At 41.1% G+C, this 26,813-nt stretch overlaps 1 protein-coding gene across 1 annotated transcript in view; it reads right to left on the bottom strand.

Annotated features, from left to right (window-relative positions):
- Positions 1-25,965, bottom strand: part of pdzph1 (PDZ and pleckstrin homology domains 1) — a 63,281-nt gene extending 37,316 nt beyond the window's left edge. Inside the window, exons 1-2 of the mRNA XM_052116282.1 lie at positions 25,838-25,965; positions 24,970-25,137 (exon numbers count right to left, since the gene is read on the bottom strand). Coding sequence (XP_051972242.1) covers positions 24,970-25,137; positions 25,838-25,883 — 214 coding nt within the window. The 5' untranslated portion in view covers positions 25,884-25,965. The remainder of the gene's footprint in view (positions 1-24,969; positions 25,138-25,837) is intronic.
- Positions 25,966-26,813: the final 848 nt, after the last annotated feature.

Raw genomic sequence — 26,813 nt, 5'->3', positions numbered from 1 at the left:
CCACGACACAGTGGGTGGTAAGTCCTTAGGAAAACACAAACTGAGCATCAGCGCAGGAGATTGAATCTCTACAAGGCCTACGATGAGCTCCCTTTGAGCCCTTAGAGTCAGTGGAGCTTTAGGCACTCTCTGAAGAGTGCCCCCCTGACAGCGCTCACCTCCATCAAGAGGGTATGGGACCTGCAAACGTTCTCTGTCAGCGAAACGTGCCTGTAGTTCGGTCCAGGTTACTCTCACGTGATCCTGAGACCCTGACTGGTCTATGTGCCCAAGGTTCCCATGACCCCATTCAGGAATCAGGTGGTGAACCTGCAAGCACTGCCCCAGGAGGAGGCAGACCCAGCCTGACGTTGCTGTGTCCGGTGCATGCTTTACACATCTATTTGGATCACACACAGAGCTTTGGAGTCTCTGAGCAGCTCTCTGTCTGCTTTGGTGGACAGCGGAAAGGAAGCGTTGTCTTCTTGGGATCGCCCACTGGGTCATTGACGCCATAGCTATCACTTACCAAGCTCAGCATATGCCGCCCCTGGCAGGGCTACGAGCCTATTCTACCAGGAGTGTGGCAGCCTCCTGGGCTCTGACCAGTGGCACCTCCTATAACAGACATTTGCAGAGCAGCGGGCTGGGCTACACCCAACACCTTTCCGAAATTCTACAATCGGTTTCGTCTCGTGTCTTAGCAGGAATGAACAGGTAAGTCCGGATCAGCTGGCCGTCTATATAGCTTGCTCTTAGCATCTTTCACATCCCTTGAGCTGAAGATGTGCATTTTTGATTCCCAGCAGCGTTCGCAAATGTGTTCCCTGGTTGACTTCTTCCTAGCCCAGTGGGCTGGGCTACACCCAACACCTTTCCGAAATTCTACAATCTCCGGGTCTAGACGGTTTCGTCTCGTGTCTTAGCAGGAATGAACAGGTAAGGCCGGATCAACCGGCTGGGTATATCGCTTGTGCTTAGCATCTTTCACATCCCTTGAGCTGAAGATGTGTGTTTTTGATTCCCAGCAGCATTCACAAATGTGTTCCCTGGTTGACTTCCTCCAAGCCCTGTGGCAGGTGAGTTTGCGAAGAAACTCACTGCCAACCCAGTACTTGTGCTAACTAAACCCCTTACTGGGACAGGTGCTCCGCATGCGCTGGTTCCCCGTAGGTAACCCCTTGCGGCGTATATTCCGTTTTCCCTGTTGGCAAACTGTGTCTTCCTTGGGCAGAGACCCCTCTGCCCCAGTCACCATGCTCATAGAGCCCCACCCCATTGGGTAGGACTACCATGGGACTTCTCCACATGGCATACTTCCGACTAGACTCGGCAAGACTATGTGACATATCTCCACTTAAAATACCCCCCGCCACCCCTGGGTGGGGTGTGGTCTCTGCAGTGTCTTCCCCTTGGGAGTGATACCCCCCAGACATAGACACTGGCGTCCCGGTCGGTTATCGAATTCTCTCTTTTTCTTGGGGGAAAAAGAAAAAAGAGAGAAGAGGCATAACTGGGCTAGCCTGTCCCTATCCTTTAGGTAGTTGACTCATCCCCAAAGGGCTGTTTCGACACTCAGACTAGCGTCAGGGGAGATTACGTACTGTCACGGTGTGCTGGCTATGCGGCACACAGTAGTCAGCCCGTCTCTCACCGCTGATCCATGAAACACAGTTCAGCTAGTTGTGGTATTTTGTAGAGGACCTTAGTGTCACTACATCGATGTGATTGTAATAATTATATGCAAACTGCAATGGTTGAATAAAATGATTGTACATGTTGGAAATGCACAAAAATACAAATAAAAAAAACATCTAGGTTACTATGGTAACCACGTTTACCTGAAAGGAGGGAACAATCGATGGTAGGGGTTGCTCTTCAGCCCCCGATCTCTCTGCATGGTTTTCCATCACGCCAATTTCATTGGCAGATGTCTTTCGAAGTCCCAACTTCTATGCTCATTAAGCATATACAGGAAGAGCCGAAAGACAGTTTCCTCAGGACATTCGAATGAAGAGGTGAGAGGATCTCTAAAAACTTTTTGGAGGCAATCAGTATTGTGGCAATGGTATGTAAATTCTGGTTCCCTCCTTTCAGGGAACTGGCTTACCATAGTAACCTAGACGTTCCCTTTCAAGTCGCTCACTCAAAGTTATGTTGATGAGTCAACAGTAAATCAATATAGCAGAATGCATCAATACTGATTTTGACTGTGCTTGTTAAAAAGTATATGGTAGAAAGCTTGCAGAAAGCCAGCTTCCACACCTACACCTCCTTCCACACCTCCTTGAAAGGAGGCAAGAAAAAGTTAGAGGGTAACAAATTTGTCCACTGAATTCACATCCAGTGCGTTAATGAGATGTTTGGAGGAAGGACTGAATTCACAGTCCTATGATCATGGTTATAAAAGGAGCCGCCAGCTGGGGCACCTCTGAGTAGAATCTTCCTATGTGGAATAATGGAGAAACTCACTAGATTAATGATAACCATAATTGTTTTATCAGTATTGGAAAGCAATTAGCTGCCACTTTCTTATAACACATAGAAGAGACTTCTATGTAGCCTACTCTAGGGATAATCTAGCCAACAATAATTACAATAGCTTTTTTTCTAAAAGAAAATTAGCTAAGGCAATAATAAAAAAAAGGGCTCACCAGTGGAGGAGCAGCTTTCTTATAACTGATAGAAAAGACTTCTTCTTACTTGTAGTCTAGGAATAATCACTAGAATAGAATGCTAACAGTAACTGTTTTGCCATTTGTAGGGAAGAAGTTAATATTGGTTGAGAAAAAGCTCACTCTTTAGGAAGCTCTTTACTGATAGAAAATATTTCCTAATATATAAGATTAAAATAACAGGATAACTGGCTTACCACTGGGAGGCAGTTAACGCATGTTCCTAAGAAAGCACTTTCCTGCAGAAACTTGATATACACTCACCTAAAGGATTATTAGGAACACCTGTTCAATTTCTCGTTAATGCAATTATCTAATCAACCAATCACATGGCAGTTGCTTCAATGCATTTAGGGGTGTGGTCCTGGTCAAGACAATCTCCTGAACTCCAAACTGAATGTCAGAATGGGAAAGAAAGGTGATTTAAGCAATTTTGAGCGTGGCATGGTTGTTGGTGCCAGACGGGCCGGTCTGAGTATTTCACAATCTGCTCAGTTACTGGGATTTTCACGCACAACCATTTCTAGGGTTTACAAAGAATGGTGGGATAAGGAAAACACATCCAGTATGCGGCAGTCCTGTGGGCGAAAATGCCTTGTTGATGCTAGAGGTCAGAGGAGAATGGGCCAACTGATTCAAGCTGATAGAAGAGCAACTTTGCCTGAAATAAACACTCGTTACAACCGAGGTATGCAGCAAAGCATTTGTGAAGCCACAACACGCACAACCTTGAGGTGGATGGGCTACAACAGCAGAAGACCCCACCGGGTACCACTCATCTCCACTAGAAATAGGAAAAAGAGGCTACAATTTGCAAGAGCTCACCAAAATTGGACAGTTGAAGACTGGAAAAATGTTGCCTGGTCTGATGAGTCTCGATTTCTGTTGAGACATTCAGATGGTAGAGTCAGAATTTGGCGTAAACAGAATGAGAACATGGATCCATCATGCCTTGTTACCACTGTGCAGGCTGGTGGTGGTGGTGTAATGGTGTGGGGGATGTTTTCTTGGCACAGTTTAGGCCCCTTAGTGCCAATTGGGCATCGTTTAAATGCCACGGCCTACCTGAGCATTGTTTCTGACCATGCCCATCCCTTTATGGCCACCATGTACCCATCCTCTGATGGCTACTTCCAGCAGGATAATGCACCATGTCACAAAGCTCGAATCATTTCAAATTGGTTTCTTGAACATGACAATGAGTTCACTGTACTAAAATGGCCCCCATAGTCACCAGATCTAAACCCAATAGAGCATCTTTGGGATGTGGTGGAACGGGAGCTTCGTGCCCTGGATGTGCATCCCACAAAATCTCCATCAACTGCAAGATGCTATCCTATCAATATGGGCCAACATTTCTAAAGAATGCTTTCAGCACCTTGTTGAATCAATGCCACGTAGAATTAAGGCAGTTCTGAAGGCGAAAGGGGGCCAAACACAGTATTAGTATGGTGTTCCTAATAATCCTTTAGGTGAGTGTAGGATTGATCTCTTACATCAAATAGAAAGAGTAAAAATGTTGTACAGGTACAGATAGGGTTAACCTTCCGAAGTGAGTTCTCGGTGTGACTAACCAAACGTGTAGTGTACAAAAAGGTTGATGCAACTAGAGCAGTAGTAAACTGTGCTTAACAACCGAGAGAGTTGTTTTGCCAAACAGAAAAAAACCTTCTTTGTGGTTTAAGAGCATAGCCGTACAAAGACATACATGTGTAACAAGCCCGAAAGGGCAGTATATAACATTTTGTGTCACAAGGCTTGTTTTAGTGCTACTCATCAGTGATGAGAGCCTAGTTCCCCTTCACATAAAGCACCTGGTAAGACGGTTAGGAAACGTCTAGATTATAAAACTAGCATAAGTGTTTGGGGAAGACAAACCTGCCACTTGGAAGATATCCGATAAGGATTAGCCTTTTGCCCATGACTAAGAGGAAGCCAGTGACCTAATACCCCCCAGGGGATTCCAAGTCCTGTGATTTGTATTCTAATTTAATAGCATCTACAATCCTGTGAGACAGCCTCTGTTTAGAGACTGCTCTGCCTTTGGACTGGCCTCCAAAGAATACAAAGAGCTGACTGGACAGCCTAAGCTGGCCTGTACACTCAATGTAAATGTGTAATGATCACACTTGGCAGAGTGAAATATACTTTCTTTCTCTGACTGAAAAGGAGGGGGAGAGAAAGCCTGCGCTTCACCGAAGCGAGGAGCAGTAGTAATGTGGTCTTTAATGAGACAGCAAGCAATTCTATTGTTTCCCATAGCTCGAATGCAGGACCGTATAGTGCTTTCAACACCATGGACAGGTCCCACACTGGGACTGTAATGGGCAAGAGGGTTTAACACCCGCATCCAACGCTCTTGAAGGAAGTGAAGCACCAGCCTTGTGAGATAGTGGCAAAGGCTGGTTGACCATTTTGGAGCAATCCGTTGCCTTGCATCCTTACCTCCTCTAATTTTGCACAATATTTTTTTGTTTCAGACTTATGAGGTAATGCTTATTTGCATTTTGTCACTCATGAGTTAATGCGACCGAACCCAGCGGAGCCTGACTCATGGATAAATGCCTTCATGCAATAGCAGATAAAATGTTTTTTTGAAAAAATTGCTATGAAATCAATAGGCAATCAGCGTATATGACATGATAGGTCTAAAATTGATAATCAAAATTGTAAAAGAAGAGCACTAGAAAGGCACCAACACATTACAAAGAACTTCCATGTTTGTTAATATTTCCATATTATTTTCATGTTGAGAAGACAATCTCCTGGACATACTGGCCAAAGTGATCAGCATATTTGGACTGGACAGCTCCCGTAACGAAGCATGACTGGCTGAGATGAGATAAACGATCGACGTGGGTTGGTGTGCTCGTGCACTTTAATGAACTTTATCATTAAAAGCCACTTTCATAATTTTTCACAATAAGGGTTTTAGAATGTCCCATATTTTTGTCAAAAGGATAACACTTTTTAACAATTTTCCTTCCTTTATGTTTAAAAGAACAAATATAGCCACTGTGACTCCTGTATTACTAAAATCCTTGTGGTTTAGAGCATGCAGACAAAACACTCTTAAGCAGTGTTTCTCAACTATTGGGTCACAGGTATATTCGGACTGGGTCACGGACAGCAGGGAAGGAACATAACACGTTCCCCCTTTGAAACATTTTAAGCAGCCAATTTAATGATAATCTAATACATGCAAAAGACTTCTCTGTAACACTATAATTTCGCAGTGCGATTAAAGCTTGTTTTTCATGCGAGTTTACGAACAACTTGCGCCAATGATCTGCTCTAATTTAGGCCTACTGTATCTCTGGAATAGATTCTAGTGAGAAGTTTCTAGTTTGAATTGCTATGGAGGAAGTCAAACCTCTCAAAATGGCTGCCCCGACATTATTAACAGCAGTGAGGTGGGACAGTCAACACGGTGTTCCCCTTCTGTCACTCAGTCGAAGTTGTGTCGATTGTAGTGACACAAGGGGCTTCTTTCCCGGAGCCTCAGATACCTCTGAATATGAAAAAGGCCAATGCCAAATCTTTTTAAAGACGCGTCTATTTCAAGATGCCTTTCCACCTTTGATAGATATCTCTCCGCTTCGGATGGTCATATATTCTCATTGCGAGAGCGTGGCCATGGCCACGTTGCGGTCACGGCTTTCCTTCCTTAAAGGAAACACCACTCCAGCCACCCACCCACGTTGCGCCTTCTTCCCAAGGGATTGAGGCTGACTCGGCTGGCGATGGAGGCGATTTGAGTTTGGCGGGTACGATTTTGTTGGGTAAATTCCAGCAGACCACCCGCCCCCCCTGCACGCTCGTTTGCTTCCGTCCAGGCTCGATGTGAGACCAGGGACAGGCCGAAGGGGAGGACCTTGTACTGATACGCCTGGCCGCCAAACGCGAACCGTAAGAAGGGTCGGTGTTGAGGCAGAATGGAGATGTGGATGTACGCGTCCTTAAGGTCTACCACCGCAAACCAATGTTGACGCCGAATGCAGGTTAGAATTTGCCTCTGCATGAGCATTTTGAATGGGAGATTTGTGTAAAGACCGGTTGAGAACTCGCAAGTCCAAGATTGGACGCAACCCACCACCTTTTTTGAGTACTATGAAGTAAGGGCTGTAGAAATCCTTCTTCATCTCGGCTGGAGGGACAGGCTCTATCACATCCTTGAGTAGCAGAGTGGCAATCTCTGCTCATAAATTACTGGCATTTTCGGGTCTGAAGGTCCTGGCCAGCCATCGCAATGGGCTGGGAAGCGCAAACAATGCGTCTAAGCTCCGTACTAGGGGCACTAACGGGGACGATCATTTTGGACATACCGGTTGGGGCCTCGCGGCAGGGGGAAGCAGGTAATAGTGCATCGGGAGGAAAAAGAATGTCCCGAGGCCTGGGTGCTGAGAAAAACTCAAAGCACTTACATTGCTTCACGCAACTGGCAGGGGGCAGGTTATAGACAGAGGAGGTGGTCCTGTAGGGATGTCTTCGAGCCTCGTCAGCGCTGGTCTGCCGGGGCTGGGCAGTCGTTGGTCCAGAGGCGAGTCCGGGGAGCCGGGACTCCAAATCTTTGGTGCCGGGTTGCCGTGAGAACGGTGAAGTGAGGAAATTGCTCTTTTATTGACAATTTGGTACTGCAGCACAAAGGGGGTACGGCAAAAGAAAAAGAGAGAATTGAGGATTCTCCTCCCGGTCCTCCACCGGGGGACGGAGTGGTCTTGCTACCAGCTCCGGAGCAAATGTCTGGCTTCCTGGGTGCACCGTCTCAGGAGCGTTTGGTGGTTTTACGTGTCCTAGAAGAGGTCCTGGAGACGGGGGTCATACGCAGCCTCAACACTGGGGCTGACAGTGTAGTATATTTTTTATCAAGTTAAATTGTTGTTTTATACCACAGTTATGTCTGAGGAGCAAACATGCAGTTTTACTGTGTGTAAAGGCCTGTGACGTGATGAATATGTGCTCACATAGGTTTGACTATTTGACTGTGTGTGCAGAAACATAAATAGCATTACTTAGGGGGGAGAACTGATCTCTTCCAAAGGACATTCTGTTACTTCTTAATATGGTCAAGACCAGAGTCAATGAAGAGCATGATGGATAATACATGTAAGCCCCACCTTGTTTGAGGAGATGTATTTAAGTAAAACCAAACCAGTTTCACCGTAGGCAACTCGGCTTTATTGTGTGATAATAAAGTCTATTCTTCTGAAATCAAAACCCCAAAGATGCTGAGTGATTTTTCACAAAATTGGCATGAAAAACTACTACAATTGGCGCCCGAACAGGGACAGAAGAGAGCAGAGTCGTTACATCGCGGGCTGGCTGGGAAAGCAAACACAAACACGGTGGCCACCATTAAGAGGTAAGCATATTTTGCTTATAAACGTTTGTGTTACTTGCCAGTTTGCCTGTGGTGGTAAGAACGCTCAAAAAGCTCTTCTAAACCAATAAAGAAAGGAAAATAAGAATAAAGGGTTTTGATTCCAGAAGAAATAATTGCATGCAATGATGCGTGCAACAGCGTATTTGCTGTTAAGGGCTTAGATGAAATAACAGTAAATAAGGGCAGATAAAGTTTAAGAAAATATTAATATAAGAGGTCTGAATAGGCATATGCGGATACCGCTCTTTGGAAATATTAATATAAGAGGTCTGAATAGGCATATGCGGATACCGCTCTTGGGAAATATTAATATAAGAGGTCTGAATAGGCATATGCGGATACCGCTCTTGGGAAATATTAATATAAGAGGTCTGAATAGGCATATGCGGATACAGCTCTTGGGAAATATTAATATAAGAGGTCTGAATAGGCATATGCGGATACCGCTCTTGGGAAATATTAATATAAGAGGTCTGAATAGGCATATGCGGATACAGCTCTTGGGAAATATTAATATAAGAGGTCTGAATAGGCATATGCGGATACAGCTCTTGGGAAATATTAATATAAGAGGTCTGAATAGGCATATGCGGATACAGCTCTTGGGAAATATTAATATAAGAGGTCTGAATAGGCATATGCGGATACCGCTCTTGGGAAATATTAATATAAGAGGTCTGAATAGGCATAAAAGATTAAAAAGTAAATAGATAAATTACTAATAATAAATCCTGCAGGTCACCTAAGAGGGGTGAAAAGTTGTCGTTCACTGTGTTAAGGAAGTGAATCAGTGATGGTAAAATAGGGGTGTTTTAGAATTTTAGTGTATCTTCTGAGAGCTCTGTGTTTATAAAGGCCTTGTGTTTGTAATAAGTGTAATATTTCTGTGCTTGTAAGAATAATTGTGGTTCAAAGAGTGTGCAGAGTGAATGTGTATGAAAAAGTATGACTGAATAAAAATATAAGTTCGGTACAGGGATTGGAATGTGTGATTAGTCGTTGACCATAAAAGGAACACTGTGTGGATGTAATATGAGCCCAATAAATAAATAAGAGACAAAGCGAATGGAGTAAAGTTGTTCCATAATGAAAGTGTGTCATTTATATGTTGAATGAATGTTTGAAATGAAAGCTGTCTCATAAAACTGTGGAAGGAAATTTCCGTTGTTAAAATATAGAAAACTAAAAATGTTCCAAAATATCAGCCTGTGCTGCATAAATGGTAAGGTGTATATATGCAATTTACAGCAGGGAAAATATATTTGGGCTATTTTCAACCTTCCATCAATATATGGAGGCAGAAGAGAGCTGATAATTACAGGCAGAGAAGGCACCTAATAAATATTCTAAATATTGCAAAGTGGAGATAAAACCAATGATAAAGATATATAGATAGAAAAATAAATTTAATAAAGTATAAACAAATAATAAGAAAAAGAATAAAAATAGCGAAATAATATAGATGTAAAACGAAATTAGGAAAAAAAGAAATCAAAAAGTTAACTTACAACTGTCTGGAAAACATTTAGTCTTGGCTGTTCTTAGTCTAGCAGCTGTTGATTGGAATGGGCTAGAACATAACTCCTAAACTAGACTGTAGCATAGAAATGTATTTGACTTCATGCAGATAATCTATACATTCAAGAGATATTGTAGGGTGTGTGACCAAGTTAGAGAGACTCAGCTTTGCTGCGTAGACAGAAAGTTAACTCTCAGCTTGTGAGGTTTTTTAGAACTAGCAGCTGGCAGTGAAAATATGCTTAACTTCTGAACTGGTCAAATCACAGAAGAGAAGTAAACTTCATATAGAAAAGTTATGAAGTCAAAATAAATATCTGTGCTTAAAGTTTAACATTTCAAGCACAGGGACAAGTAACAATAAAAAATTGAAATTGAAATAAAAAATGAAACAACTGTAAAGTAATTAAAATCAGTTTGAGAAATCAAAAATAAAATAATAAATAATAAGAATAAGAATTAAAGCTTTAAGTCCAGTGTATTGCATTTAACTGAAGTCAACTAAGTAATTGGAATTTAAACAAAGGTTGTATATAAGATAAGTGTTGTTATATTACATAAGGTAAAACTCCAGTGGAAAGAGTAAAATCTAGAAGTCCACTGTGTAAAATCTCAAAGAAATGAGGAAGCACAATAAAAGTATTAAAAAGTAAAGGTGAAAGAAATCGGGAAAATTGTTTCAAAATATTGCTGTTGAAGATTAGTGTAGAAGGAAATACATTTAAAGAAGAAATAAGAGACTAATTTATTCTCTAAATGTATTGATTTATCTAAATTAATGGTGCTAAAATAATTTTTCATTTTTATATGCCAAGTAAAAATGAAGAAGGAACAAGTGGAGAAATAAGAACTAAAATCTAGATGAAAACCGATCCTAAAAATTGACAAACATATAGGAAATGTATTCATGTATGGGGTATAATAATTCATATATTAGAAGAAGATAAGGAAAATGATTTAGAAAGACATTTAGATTAAAATGTAAAAAAATAAATAAAAAGATAAGAGTAAAAACTAAGAACAGGAAAAATAAAAAGAATAAAGTAAGAGCTATATCCAGAAAATTTAAAATTCACTGAGGAATATGAGACAGGGCAGAGAAAAAGCTGAGAGATGCAGAGGAGGGTAAAAGGACAGGGTTCTTTTTAAAAATACCTCCCTATGTGACCCCAAAGGTCAGCTCCCAAAGGTCAGCTCCCAAAGGTCAGCTCCAAATACTTTGGATAGAATGTGGATGTCATTTCACGTAGTGTGGCCAGTAGTTATCAAAGCCACAGAAAATGGGAAAGGGAGATTAAAAAAAGGATTTTGAAATTGGAATATGAAAAGTAAATCAAATTCATGTGTCTGTTTTATGTTCTGTCTAGTCCAATATGAGAGAATAACATTTTTAACATTATTAAATTAAACTATAATGTCTTGATATATAAATGTTATATAAATGTATATAAACCCATGATTATATGTTTTATTTTTGATGTGTTTAAATATGTCTGGAGAACAATGTACATGTGTGTGCAACTTTATTGGTGTAAACTTGATCAACCAACAAAAATAAAACAGATAGTGTTTATTATTTTTGCTAGGAATGTCTGACTGGAGAGATTGAGTGAAACCTAAGTGCTCTTAATAGAAACCGATCCTGCACTCTGTAAGGAGAAAGAGCAGGAGGGGTTCAACCTGGTGTCTCTCATGGTGTCTCTCATAATGTCTCTAGTCAAACACAGGGGGCCCCCGAATTTAGGAAAAAGAGATAGCAGATTCTTTTGAGATTAGACATTTTTCTTTTATTTCTTGTTTTATATATACAGTGTAGGCATTGGTTGATCATGGGTACACTGAATGTTGTCACTGAGACTAGAATTAAAGAAAATCAATTTAAGAATGATTTAAATCATTTCATGTTCTCTACGTTTCAAATTTACTCAGATAAGTTTTTTCTTGGGTTTGTTCTATGACCAATCATGCCAGATAGAATTGAAATAAGTCCCAATATGTGGTATATTTGATTGAAAAAATATTAAATGCTAAGGAAAAACTGGAGATTGGTATTAGGTGAAACCCATAGAGAAACATTAAGATTAAATTGAATATCATGAATAATTTGATGTTAATGTGTCTATTCTGTGTGAAATTGATGCTAACTATGTTTTACTCTCTCTGTTGTCAGCATTGTGTAAGTCATTTCAATAACTCATTCTGGAACCAGTCTCTCACCATTGCAGATTGCTGGGCCAGATGATTTATTGAAGAAGCTTATATTACAGGAGAAAGTCCGGAGAAAAGGAAAAAACTGAGAAATACAGTATGTGGGCGGTTATATGATTGGCCCTCCTACTATCATGAATGCTGGTAATCATTACTGAACATTTGACATTTCAATTGTGGATTCAAATTTCTCTTGATATGTTGATTTCAGTCATATATGACTAATTGGATGTTTGATTCTCCAAATGCCATCCATGGGTTCAATATCCATGTCTAAATTGTTCTGAGGGTCTAAATTTAAATCCAGCATCTAATTGCGAATTTGTTGATGTGAAGGTTAAATATTAAAACTAAATGGCAAAGTAAGAGTAACATATTGGATTGTTTACTCCCCTAAATTTTCCAAAGACTACACTCACTTTAAAGAAAAAGATTAATCAGTACTGCAAGGAGTTACTTAAGTGTCTATCTCTAGTAAGCTATTTTTTATTTTGAGGTAAATCCATGAAAAATCAATTTTAAGGTATACAGTTTATGCACAGTGACATCTGTCTCCGCTATTTAACTGAATAATTGATCATGAAATGCTGATAAGTATAAAACGTAATAACTGAAAAATAATATTATTAAATGATGATAACATTAGGATATAAAAAATGAGACTTGTAAGAAATTCAAAGAACATAATGTATTTTAATGATCAATTATTGCAAAAAACAAGATATTTGTCTGAACTTCCATTGTGCCACTTTACTATTTTATTTTGTTTAAAATCTTTAATTTATTAATTTAAAAAGGTGATTTATGTTGGTTTATTTGACATAATGAAAGTTCCTTCTCCTGAGAAAGAGTAAGAAAAGGAGAAAGTAATCATAAGAGAGTTTATTGATTTAAAACAAAAACTTAAATTTCTCAATGGTCTGAATACAAATGCGCATTATTTTTATTGCGCTGAGGAGGGAAGGGATAAGAAAAGTAGAAATTCTAGAAGTTTTCTTGAAGATGGTTTACAATGGCAAAGGTTGAAAGCAGATAATATAATAAAATATATTTGATTATATCATTTTATTAAATTACATTTATCACTATTCTCACTGTTGTAGAATTACAAATGTGTTATTGTGATTTTCTAAGGAAAAAAAGGGAATAACTGTAACAACAGTGTGAAGGAGTGCAATCTCTCCCTCAAATTCTTTCCCTCTCGCTCTCAGTTTAAGTTTTTAAGTGGGCTAAAACCATATCACTAAATTGTTTTATTTTCTTTTGATTTTATTTTCTTTTATATGGAAAATGATGTGATTTGACAATAATGTTAGATACAGTAATATGAAGGGAAGGTTCAAACAGCTTTCCACATCATGATTAAAGATTTATATTTTCAGAGGGCAATTTGAAGTGAAGTGTTCATACTAAAGATAAGAGATTTGGTTGAGTGTACATCTGGAAGAATAAATGTAGGTTCTAAAACTACCTAGAAATTATTAAATTAAGTGATGATTTAAATTAAGCATCTTAGAAGCTTGACAGAGGCGATCCTGTATTTTGATTTATTCTGATGGATAGTCTTCACCAAGAGACAAAGTCTTTTATGACCTTTGCTAAATGAGAAAATATAACAACTTGAATGGAAATTAGTGAACTGTAAATGAGTTCAATTGTTGCATTTTACTTTTCATTTGGACAATTTCAATAGATTGTTGAACTGTGAATAATGCTTTGTGAATTTAACCATGTTTTGGACTGTCTCAATGTTTGAGCAGTTGTAGATGGCTCCATTGGCTGTGATGGTTCTCAGGTGATGCTCCCTGAAGCAAGGGAAAATGTTTGTTTACAGATACCAAATTATTAAAGATTGGATAATAACACTGAGCGGTACCGAGACCAGAGACAAGAGATGATGACCCAATAATGGGTAAAATTCTCCAGTGGCAAGAGGTGACGACCCAATGACGGGTAAAGACTCTCTAATTGCAAAATGAGAGCTGCCTAAGACAGGCGCCACCGCCCTGGAAACATGCCCAAGAAGGGTGAACTGGGTTTAAGGAAGTGGATGGATGCTTTAAGGAAAGAAGCATCAAAAGGGAGGTCTAGAAGAAACCTGCCAGAAGTTGTGAGTTCCACTCAACCTGACAGTGTCTTAATAACCGCTTTATTAAAATATTTTATCACAGCGATGAATAACAAGCATTCTATCACTGTGTTATCAGGGATCACACCCTGTGTAGAAGACCAATTATAGATTGATTTTGGAGGTAAAGCTTTGAGAACCGTTGCATACAAAGAAGTGCCTAAATTATTATTAAGCAAACCTGGGACTGTTTGCATGATGAAGGAAAATTATTTTTATTTATGCTGTTATTGAACTCATGTACATTTGAATAATAATGAAGAATGGAAAAGAATATATGGTGGTGACTAAAAATGAACATGACCTGATTGCCAAAAGAAATGGGGTACACAATTAACTAAAATTAATATAATATCTGGATAATAACATTGTGGAAGGAATAAGATTCTGTGTGATCCTTAGTAAAATAATTTTGGATTCAAGCAACAGTAAAGCAGATGACTTTGATTGATGTGAATGGCCCAATGCAATGGCAACTACCCTGAATGGACAGAAAGACCAAATTGGGAGGAAATTGATTCCTTCAATGAATATATAAGAAGATATGAAGAACCACGCCCTGGGTGTAAGTGCTGGTTAACCTCTCCCCAAAGGGTGATCCTCTACGATGCATAAAGCATCTGGGTTGAAGACATCTACACTACAAGCAAGAACTCTTAAAATTAGGATGAATATTTTGTTTAATGCAATCTACATAACTGTGACAACCAAAAACAAGACCACACCAGGAGCACGTACATGCTTAAATATGTTAATTTGTGACTATAGAAAGTCACAGAGGAGGGAATATGTAGTATATTTTTTATCAAGTTAAATTGTTGTTTTATACCACAGTTATGTCTGAGGAGCAAACATGCAGTTTACTGTGTGTAAAGGCCTGTGACGTGATGAATATGTGCTCACATAGGTTTGACTATTTGACTGTGTGTGCAGAAACATAAATAGCATTACTTAGGGGGGAGAACTGATCTCTTCCAAAGGACATTCTGTTACTTCTTAATATGGTCAAGACCAGAGTCAATGAAGAGCATGATGGATAATACATGTAAGCCCCACCTTGTTTGAGGAGATGTATTTAAGTAAAACCAAACCAGAGATGCTTCAGTTGTTGTTGGTACTGTGGTTTCACCGTAGGCAACTCGGCTTTATTGTGTGATAATAAAGTCTATTCTTCTGAAATCAAAACCCCAAAGATGCTGAGTGATTTTTCACAAAATTGGCATGAAAAACTACTACAACAGCTGTACCCAGGTTGAGGCAGAGCTGCCGGTGGTTTCTTCACAGGGGGGCGTCCATGGCGAGCAGACGGGGGACGGCCTGCGGTATGCGGCATGATGTGAGCGATGGCCTCCGTCTGTTTCTTCACTTCTGAAAACTGCTAGGCGAAGTCGTCGGTGCCGAAGAGACCAAACTGGGAGATTGGGGTGTTGAGAAAGCAGGCTTTGAGGCACCTCGACCAAGTTTAGCCACAGGTGGCATTCCTGGACCACGAGGGTGGCCATCGCCCACCCGAGTGCTTGCGCTTTGACCTTCGTAGCTCTGAGAGCGAGGTCGGTGGCTGATCGCAGTTCCTGCAGCACGTCGGGATCGGGACTACCCAGGTGCAGATATTTGAATGCCTTGGCTTGGTGTACCTGGCAATGTAAGCTTTTGTAGTCAGTGATAAATTTGTCCTACAGGCCTTGGAGGGGAGTACCGGGCGGTCCCGCCAGGTGGCGGCGTTCTCGGGACACAGGTGGATCGCAACCGCCCTGTCCACCTGAGAGAACTCTGTGTAACCGTGGACCGCCCTGCCGTCCAGGGTAGTGAGAGCGGTCGAGCGGGCAGTAAAAGGTGCCCTCCACGAACTTGTCAGCTCGTCATGCACTTCCGGGAAGAAAGGTACCGGGGGGAGCATGAATGGTAGCGGCGCACGGAGCCGAGGTACCAATCGCCAAGCTGCGAGGGTTGGGGGGAGGACGGAGGGTTCCAGTCCAGCCCAATGCTCACAGCAGCCCGGGAAAGCATGTCGGCCATCTGCACGTCAGACTCTGACTGGGCAGGCTGGCCTGAGGACGGGAATCTGGTCGGGTCTGCAGCGTCAAATGCCTGAACGCTCTCCGATGCAGCGGCGATGTCGTCATCCAAACCTGGCTCCAGGGATGAGGCAAACTGGCCGTGAAGCGAGCCTCCATTGTCCCAAGTGCAGACGGAATCAAACGAGCGTGCCAGGGGGGCGGGTGGTTCGTGGGGCGGTGCCCAGCGAAACCGAGACTGCTGCCATCCCCAAATCGCCTCCATTGCCAGCTGGGTCTTCCTCAATCCCGTGGGAAAGAGCAATGCGAGGGTGGCTGGAGTGTCATTCACTTTGAGAAACGAAAGCCACGACCACAACATTGCCATGGTCATGTCCTCGCAGTAAGAACATGAATATCCACAAACGCTGCCTCAGTGTGATCGCTACCCAGGCACACAAGATAGCGTCTATGACCGTCAGATCTGGAGAGATACCGACCACATCCAGGAACTACACAGCGGCGGAAGGACGTCTTTAAAAAGACACGTCCTGAAAAGGACGTTCAATGCTCGCTTGTGTATGTTCCTCTTTTACCAGAAATGTGCACAGCGTGCAGAGAGGAGAAAGCCGCTGGAATGCGCCGTCAGATACAACAGAAGCTCTCTTACAGAGGTGGGTGAAGCAGTCGTGACACACAAAAAATCTGTCTGACAGACACGTGCCTGCTCCCCTTTATACCAGTATGTTCGGGGGCGGAACATGCAAATTCTGTATGCCAATTTGACATTGGCCTTTTCTCAAGTTCAGAGGTACACGAGGCTCTCAGAAGAGACCCCTTGTGTCACTACAATCGACACAACGTCAAGTGAGTGACAGAAGGGGAACTTTTGTTTTGGACATCAAAATCAAAAATATTGTCACATTTATACTTGAAAATCATGAGCAAAACTGCAAGTTAAAAGAAAAGGTGACCCATGCAAGATCCATTAAATTCATGTTTTGTAGTTTTGCACTTGTGAAATCTGGGACCCAAAGCAAAACCAGTTGAACCACCATTCTAAAGAACTTCTTGTGTCCGGGAGTGACAGCACGTCACACAGTTCTGAGAGCATTATGTGTTGGCATTCCTTTATTCTTATGACTGTGTCATGCAGATCTCTGAGATATTTTTCAAATGTGCCAATAAACCTGCAATTCTGGACATTTCAAGTTTGTATTTGATTATTTGTGTTGAGAATTTTCACCTAGGCGATGATGTGATGAGTTTTTGCCAGCCACTTGTCTCACCACCTATAGATTATTAGTAATTGAATCTCCACCTCTATATTTCTGTGATTGCTGTATCTTTGCTTATGGTGAATTTCCTCCCCCGATTTCTCGTGAGTTGGCTTTTGGAGTTGTTGCATTTAAAATCAACAGCTTCTTTTATTGGATGTTTGACCACATGCTGCTGGAACACAATATAGAAAATGAGAATGTGAGCTGGAAGGATTTTAATCGGAATACCATACTGGTAGCATATGTCCAAAAGCAACCCACATTATATGATTATTAAGATCTGACAATTTGGTTTGCAAACTCTATGCAGGCTTTGGATTTTCACCTGTATTTCATTATCTCACATTGTCGAGCTTCGATTGTGATGAAGTTCCAAAGTAAATAAGTCTGCACGACTTTTGTTAAACGTAAAATAAATGTACATGTAAATATTAGTTGTACACACATCACAACAAAAGGACAGGCACTGCATACATTGCAATATTTAAGAGACAAAAAGTTCTCAGTGCTTCCCCTCATTTAACAGACAAGGTCAACCAGAAAGCTAGACAATAATTGAACACGAAGTATGCACCATTTCATCAAGCAGCCTTGCATCTTCCTTTAACCCTCTGGGGTCGCCGGCGCTTTCTGCTTGATTTTTTTTGTCATTACAGCGGAAACAACATAAAATACTCCATCATTTTTGGGGCATACAGATAAGTGTAAGACATCATTAGAGACTATAAAGAGTCTACGTTTATATGTGTACACTCACAATAACAACAAAACATTGTGCTTTTGTAAAATAAAGAAAATAAAAGGGGTGAACTTTCAGCTGTGTGCGCGACCATATTTCTTAAACATGTCAAAACCGAAACTCTGCAAATACTTATCACACAATCATGAAACATATGTCTAAAGAAAGCTTAAAATGTCTACTTTGAAATAAAATCATTCAAATTTATAACAAATATTCTCCTGCAATGTAATCTGTATGAAACAAAGCAATGTACAATTTGCCCTGGCTCAGCTAATTATCCATAATGTGATCACACCCACGGGCAGAGGGTGCTATTCATACGGAAATGTGCTGAAGACGATCGATGCAAATTTTAAACGGCCCCGGCTGTGCCTTAAAAACATCAAGTTCATTCACTTTTCTGTGCATTTGGAAAATCGCATGATACACAGGCAAGGAAACTCCTGGATAGTGACGAAGAGTTAACTTTTTCCTCTGAAGAAGAGCGGGACTCCGATGAACATTTGCATTTTGAAGAGTGACTTGATCCAGCCGAGGATACAATTTCTGATGTGTAAGTCATTTAGTTTTACTTACATTAGTTGACATGCTATTTTATATAAACATGTACATCATTTACTTGTGGGACTGTTTCCAGGCTTGTAAGTCAGGATTCAGAGTATTGAAATTTGAAATATGACTCCTAATAAGCAAGTTTTAGTTACATTTAAATGTTGTTTTGGCTAAAGCAGGGATTTATATTGTATGCTGTATGATAAAAATATAATATGTAATATGGTATAAAAATAATATGAATGTTTAGATCAATTTTAACTAGTGTTTATGCTGCCTCATTATCATCAACAAAGCTTATGCTTGCAAATATCTGTTCAGGTGTAAATGAGTAAAATGCACTTTAAATATGCCCATATTAGAAAATCAGCATATTATAATGATTTCTGAAGGATCAAGTGACACTTAAGACTGCAGTAATGATGCTGAAAATTCAGCTTTGATCACAAATTGAATTTTTATTCAAATAGAAAACTGTTCTTTTAAATTGTAAAAAGAGTTCACAATATCACTGTTTCTACTGTATTTTGGATCAAATAAATGCAGCCTTGGTGAGCAGAAGAGACTTCTTCTAAAACTTTTAAATGGTAGTGTAGGTCTAAAATTTTTAAGTAAAGTCTTTATTTAAAGAAAATGTATAGTCAAACTTCTTTTAACTTAAAACTTGATTTTTATCATTAAGTCCTCACATTCATTCTCTTTCTGTCTCATTCCTCATTGATAAGGGGAGGGATCTTTGTCTCCTCAGGTGTGAATTACAATCAATATTCATGATAATTCACGCCTCCTCACATATGACCATTCTAACACTAAAAGTGTCTTACAAAAGTTAAATTACTAAATTGTTTTGTATGAATGAGTGATCAGGATGGTTTTCACATCATTTTGTAGCAAAAACTCTTAGATCCAGTTCTAAGAAGTCTGGGCCTTATTTCAATGACTTAACCTTTTTTTTTTTTTTTAAACCATGCATAAACATTATTTTCTCAAAAATACAAACATGTACATACACGTTGCTCACATATTATTGTAGCCCAGTTTGTGATGGCGCCGAGTATGGCGGCTGCGTCGCGGGCTCCGTCAAAACACTGCAGTTTATTGTTTGTTTTGTTTACAGTTTTGTGTTTTTTTGTCTTGGATATTGTCTGCCTTATTGTGTACGACAGACAAATGATTTTGGACATTGGTTCGGCAATTACACACCGAAAACCGGACTTCAAATTCCTCAACGCCGACCCGCTGTTTACAAACACGCCAGGAGAGCCCTTTGTCTGGGCTGCCCGGCCGCGGAAACGCAGAAGGAAAAGGGGAAAATGAGCCGCCGTTCTCATCAGAGTAAGACGTCGTGCAAATCGACCCCCGCTACCCAGTATTCTACTTGAAAATGTTCAGTCTCTGGACAACAAGCTCTGCGAGCTGAGAGCGCTGACCTCTTTTCAACGAGAGACGAGGGATTGCTGCGTTATCTGCCTTACAGAAACCTGGCTGGCTGCGGAGATTCCAGACTCGGCCGTCTAACCCGCAGGGTTCTCCGTGCACCGAGCAGACAGAGCGAAAGACCTCTCAGGTAAAAACAGAGCTGGTGGTGTATGTTTTATGATCAACAAATCATGGTGTGATCAGAGGAACGTACATATTATCAAGTCTTTCTGCTCTTCTGATCTGGAATATCTCATGCTTCTGTGTCGACCATTCTGGTTATCGAGGGAATTCACAGCGGTCATTATCACTGCTGTGTACATCCCCCCACAAGCCGACACAGACCGGGCACTCAGGGAACTGTATGGGAGTATAAGTGAGCAGGAAACCGCGCACCCTGAGGCTGCGTTCATTGTTGCCGGGGTCTTCAACAAAGCTAATTTTAAAACATTAGCACCAAAATACCACCAACATATCAGCTTCAACACACGAGGGGACCGGGTATCGGACCATTGCTATTCTCCTTTCTGGGATGGCTACAAATCCCTCACCCGCCAACCATTTGGCAAATCGGACTACTCTTCCATTCTGCTTCTGCCCGCTTACAGGCAAAAACTGAAATGGGAAGCACCCACCCTCAGAACTATCCAGTGCTGGTCTGACCAATCAGACTCTGCGCTACAAGACTGTTTTGATCACGCTAACTGGGAGATGTTCTGGTCCGCATCTGATGATGACATCGAGGTTTACGCTGATAGCATAACGTGTTTCATCAGGAAGTGCATAGAGGACGTTGTGCCAACCAAAACAATACGGATCTACCCCAACCAGAAACCATGGGTTAACGGCGATTAATGCACGGACCTCCGCTTTTAATTCCGGGAATGCGAAGGAGCGTAAACAAGCCAGTTATGCCCTCCGTAACTCTATCAGTGCAGCCAAACGCCATTACAGGCACAAAATTGAGGGACAGTTCAACACCACAGACTCTAGAAGTATGTGACAGGGAATTAACATCATCACGAACTATAAACAGAATAAAAACACTGCCATGAACACCGCTGCCTCTCTCCCGGATGAGCTTAATACATTTTATGCTCGTTTTGAGGACAATAACACCGCCCTCCGAGAGAGTATTCGCGGCTGACGCTACAGAGGATGGTTCACTCTCAGTCTCTGTTGCGGATATAACTAGTTCCTTCTGATGGGTGAACATCCGTAAAGCCGCGGGTCCAGATGGCATTCCGAGCTGCGTCATCAGAACGTGCGCGAACCAACTGGCTGGTGTTTTTACGGACATTTTCAACCTGTCCCTCTCCCTGTCTGTAGTCCCCACATGCTTTAAAACATCAACCATTGTGCCTGTACCGAAGCAAGCCAAAATCACTTGTTTAAATGACTGGCGTCCTGTTGCTCTGACCCCCATCATTAGCAAATGCTTTGAGAGGTTAATCAGAGATTACATCTGCTCTGTTCTGCCCAACTCTTTGGACTCATTTCAGTTTACTTACCGCAACAACCGCTCCACTGATGATGCCATTGCATCTACAATACACACTGCTCTCTCCCACCTGGAAAAAAGGAACACATATGTGAGAATACTGTTTGTAGACTACAGCTCAGCATTCAACACCATAGTGCCCTCCAAGCTTGATGAGAAACTCCGGGCTCTGGGCTTAAACAGCTCGCTGTGCAGCTGGATCCTGGATTTCCTGTCAGGCAGACGTCAGGTGGTTAGAATGGGCAGCAACACCTCGTCATCACTGACCCTCAACAATGGAGCCCCGCAGGACTGTGTTCTCAGCCCACTCCTGTATTCCCTGTACACACATGACTGTGTGGCAACACATAGCTCCAATGCCATCATTAAGTTTGCTGACGATACGACGGTGGTAGGTCTGATCACTGACAATGACAGAACAGCCTACAGAGAGGAGGTGCACACTCTGACACGCTGGTGTCAGGAGCACAACCTCTCCCTCAACGTCAGTAAGACCAAGGAGCTTGTGGTGGACTTCAGGAGGAAAGAGAAAGAACACAGCCCCATCACCATTAATGGAGCACCGGTGGAGAGAGTCAGCAGTTTCAAGTTCCTCTGTGTCCACATTACTGAGGAACTCACATGGTCCGTCCACACTGTGGCCGTTGTGAAGAAGGCTCATCAGCGCCTCTTCTTCCTGAGACGGCTGAGGAGGTTTGGAATGAACCACCACATCCTCACACGGTTCTACACCAGCACTGTAGAGAGCATCCTGACTGGCTGCATCACCGCCTGGTACGGCAATAGCACACAAAATGCCCACAACCGCAAAGACCTGCAAAGGGTGGTGCAAACTGCCAGTAACATCATTTAGAGATGAGCTTCTCTCCCTCCAGGACATCTATAACAGGCGGTGTGTGAAAAAAGCTTGGAGGATCATCAGAGACTCCAGCCACCCGAGTCATGGGCTGCTCTGACTGCTACCATCAGGCAGGCGGTATCGCAGCATCAGGACCCGCACCAGCCGACTACATGATAGCTTCTTCCCCCAAGCAATCAGACTTTTGAACACTTGATCTCTAATGATCAACAATCAGCACTGCACTTTATTAATTATCATCTTGTATCACACACTGGACTGTCAAATATATTCTCCCCAATTCAACTACTGTATATGTGTTTTATATACCCTTACTTTTTTTTTTATTGTATGTGTATTCTATATTGTGAGTATTGTTTACTGTACATTGTATATTGTGTTGTGTAAGTACGTGTACATTTGTTATGTAAATTGTGTTGTGTAAATATGTTGTTTATTGTAATTGGTACTGCTATGTTATTCGGAACTGCACACAAGACTTTCACCTACTGTTGCACTTGTGTACACAGTAGTGTGACAATAAAGTGATTTGATTTTTGATTTGATTTGAGAGCGAGAGGTGTCGTAACGGTCAAAGACGTCTATGTAGCACATGTTTACATGGGCCAACAAATTAAAAAAGCACAATATCAATAGCAGCATCGATATTCCCGGTGGTTAATGTCATTAAATAAACCAGAAAGAACTCCTGTTGTCACACTTCACAGCAAATGCCATATGAAACATAGTAACATTGAGGTATATTAATTTAATTGTGGGATCTCATGTATTAGTAGACACTCAAACATTATATACAGTAGCCCATGTTTCTTTCCTTGATTAAGATTTGCAAAACATTCCTATCATATTTTACAACAAATTTAAATAAACTGATCAAGTACCACAGCTGTCATCTGCCACCTTAAGCAGAAGATTTTATGCTTACTGATAGTGACACCTGGTGGCCGAGGCTGGTACCGCAGGCTAATTAATAGCTAGCAAGTAAAAAATAATAATTCTCCTTCACGCATTTAACTGTGTAACCATACATCACGATTTCCACCTGAAAATGCCTGGTAACACACTCAAAGCATTTGTGTTAAGTGAGAGAAGGCACAGAACCTCGGTTTCTGGCCAAGAGTGTGTGGGTTTGCAGCAGAGGGATAAGGGAAAAAGAGCTCTTTTTTCAAGTATGTAACTGTATATCTGAGTAACAGCTTTGAGTTGCTTACTCTCATTTTCATGTTTGCAAGGACACATGATTTTAACTCGCTTTGTGTCTCAGTCATGGGTGCTGTAGTCTCACTACCAGATCAGTGCCTTTTGATGGGGCTGAAGCTGGAGGAGCATTAGATTTTCCAGGTTGTGGCCCTGATGAAAGTCACGAGCGAAGCAGCTTTTCAACAGCTGCAGCACGAATACACAGGAAATTTTTCAAATAGCCTGCGAGTGCTTTTTTGTAGCTTAGATTTTTTAGGAGATTGTGTATTAGTGGCACGCAACTCTTTGAAGAGCACAGGGTTGGGATTCCATTCATCAATGTCCTCCATGTGGTTCAGCGTGGTAATGGCATTCACTCCTGAAACACGCAAGCCAAGTAGGGCGCACGCCATGTTTTGCATAGTTCGGTATACATACTTGGTGAGAATAGCACCATATGCTGGGGCGCGGTAGAGGCGTTCACTCCTGAAAAATTGTGTGCGAGACAAGTAGAGCGCACACCACATTTTGGAGTGTTCAGCATGTATTCTCTCCTTCCACAACGAGATAGACACCACATATTGTCTGCGGATACACCAAATTTAACTGGATCATCATTCTAATTCCATTGGCATTCACAGGTTAAAAATGCTACAAATGAAGAGCAAGAGGCCCACAAAGCTTGTGCCGGGTGAAGGCTCCTTGAATTCTCCTCGTTGTATGTCTGAGCTTCACATATCACCCATCTGTGTTCCAATGAGGGAGTGTTGCAGGAAATTATAGATGTGGTGGCAGCGTTCTTTTAAAAGAATGCCTACCGTGAGCATTCCTTAATGCTCATGCATTTGCAGAAAATACATTGTGCATGCATCATTGAACATTGCTTCAGCATGGGCGTTGCCCAACCTGAGAGATACTTGTATTCTGTGTGCATACACACATTCTGTCCTAAAAAGTATGTATATACTGTACACTGTACAGCATCACAAGCATTTGCATTTGTTTGTTTTTGTATGTTAATAAAAATAACACACAAAACAGTATTATATCAAGAGGGTTAACAATCTTCTTTAATAAATATATGGATACACTTCACCGGGCATCCAGGGAACAGAAGAGGGTAAAGCTGCCAGAAGTCAACAAGTGTCCAGTATTAATTGGAACAACTCAAAAACAGTTTAAAAAGCGTTCAAAATGTTAAGAAGATTAAGATAATGCCCAGAGTGTGCAGAACTGTAATATAGGGTGGAAAAGCTAAAATGTAAGTTTTATTTTTTTTACATAATTCCTATACTTCCTTCAATGTTATTTCATGGTTTCCATGACTTAAACTTTATTATAAAATTTGAATAATAATAATCATAATCATAATAAATAATTAGTAGGTTTGCCCAATCTTTCAACTGGTAGTCTACAGTATAGGCCATAATTACCAAGAAATGCATTATTATATTTTTCGACTTCTGTGCAGAATATGTGCACAGAAACTTCCTTAAAATTCAATTAGACAATACACACATCAAATTTAAAAATATATTTGTTACGTGATCACCTGATTCCTCAGTAATATTGCTAGTTATGGAGCTTCCTCCTGCAGAACTTCGCTGTTTGCTCTCTTTGAACAGCTTCCGTCTCTTTGCCCAATGGTCTGAATTGTCCTCTGAATCTTTATGAATTGAGTCTGCTGGAGGCCTGAGGCACTCTTTGACCTCTAATGAATCTATGAATGATAAAAATGAAGATAAAATAAATCAGCCTGATTCCAGCGACATAAATCCAGAGAAAATGATGATGCAGTTTTGAACTACAAAGGCAGTGGTTCTTAACAAATCAAGCATTTATGTATTATAATCATGAACGGCATAAGCCTAGCAATAGCCAATATTATTAAAATGACATTGGCTGAAGAAGAAAATGGTCAACATTGGTTTCTAAATATCTCTTAAATTTGTATGTTTCTATGCAGCCAGCAGCCAATAATTCACTGCGCAAAACAAACTGTGGCTGGCACAAACCATGTTTATTCTCACTGCAGATGAACCCATATTTAATGTTCTCTGGGTCATTTTGTTTCCACCTTACCTAATGATTTTCGAGGGGATGTCAAACAACCTGTCCATGTTTGCATCAACCAAATATGGCCAGTTTATTGCACCAAAAAAATCATACAGTGTGACTGAACTCGCATTATTAGAAGCAAAAAAAAATATATTTTCTTCCATTTTTAAGAAGTTTATTATTAACTAACTGTACACTATGGTTAGTTGCAATTCATATAACATTTAGCGTGATTGTTTTCCTGTTGTGCTATGCTATCAGAACAGATCTGCATCCTTTAAACTCTGGTTCCCAACAGATGTCACAACCCATCTGTTGGGAACCAGAGTTTGAAGGATGCATAGAAATATTCAAATGCTTACTTTTTGAGGCACTTTGCCGTTCAGATGACTCATTTTTATAAATCATGGGTGTCCAACAGATGGCTGTGTTTTTGTTATCAGAGGCTTCATTTGACTGCGTGGAAACCTTGTTTGAATTAACTTTTGCCGTTTCCTCAACATTTTTCTGATCATCCTTTGCTAACTTCTCTGTTAAGGCTTCTCCATTCTGCAGGAAGGACATGTCTATCTTTACATTTGACTCCATGTCTTTCTCTAAACTAAAATGTGCAGAGGTTGTGACCTCCTGAATTTGGGACAAGTCCTGGACCTCTTCCACAGCTTCCAGAGACCCAAAATGTGACTCGCTCACAGTGCTCAAAGCATATATTTGATGTTCCTGTGTAACATCCTCATCAGGTGATATGAAAGAATTGCTGTGTAGACACCTCTGCTCCCAGTCCCCAGTGATTATTGTCATTACTGAACCCCTTCGTTTTGTTGGGGCTTCAGCCTCCTCTTCCTCACATGTGTTAAGCTTGAGTTTATAGAGAAACCCTTCAATGACGTGTTCTTCAGAGTTGCACAGTGACGGTGGAATAACATGCATAAGAAGTTCCATTTGATGACTGTCCGTGATGTCACCATCATGATTGGGCTCATCCATTTCCACCATCTCCTCGTCAAAGCCACTTTCAGTCACCTCGTGCTGCTCAAGTTGGTCTGCTGAAGTGCTTTCTTGATCTGTCCCATCCACAAACATCTCAGCATCTGGAATCGCTGAATCCTCGTCTTGCTGTGTTGGCTTATGATATTGTTCAGCTCTAAAAAAGACTTCTTCTGGACTCCCATCTGACCTGGATGTATAGATTGTACTGTAAGCCTTAAGTTTGGGACTAAAAGAGTCAGGACCAGTTGTAGAGATTGAGCTTGGTCTATAGCTGCTGCTACTGGAAGATTTGCATCTTTCAACCCCAAATGGGAAAAGTCTTTCATCTTCTACATAGAATTTACCCAT

Source organism: Xyrauchen texanus, chromosome 43 (assembly GCF_025860055.1).
Source record: "Xyrauchen texanus isolate HMW12.3.18 chromosome 43, RBS_HiC_50CHRs, whole genome shotgun sequence".
NCBI lineage: Eukaryota > Metazoa > Chordata > Actinopteri > Cypriniformes > Catostomidae > Xyrauchen > Xyrauchen texanus.
Note: the sequence above shows the minus strand (reverse complement) of the source record. Positions and strands in the feature narration are given on the sequence as shown.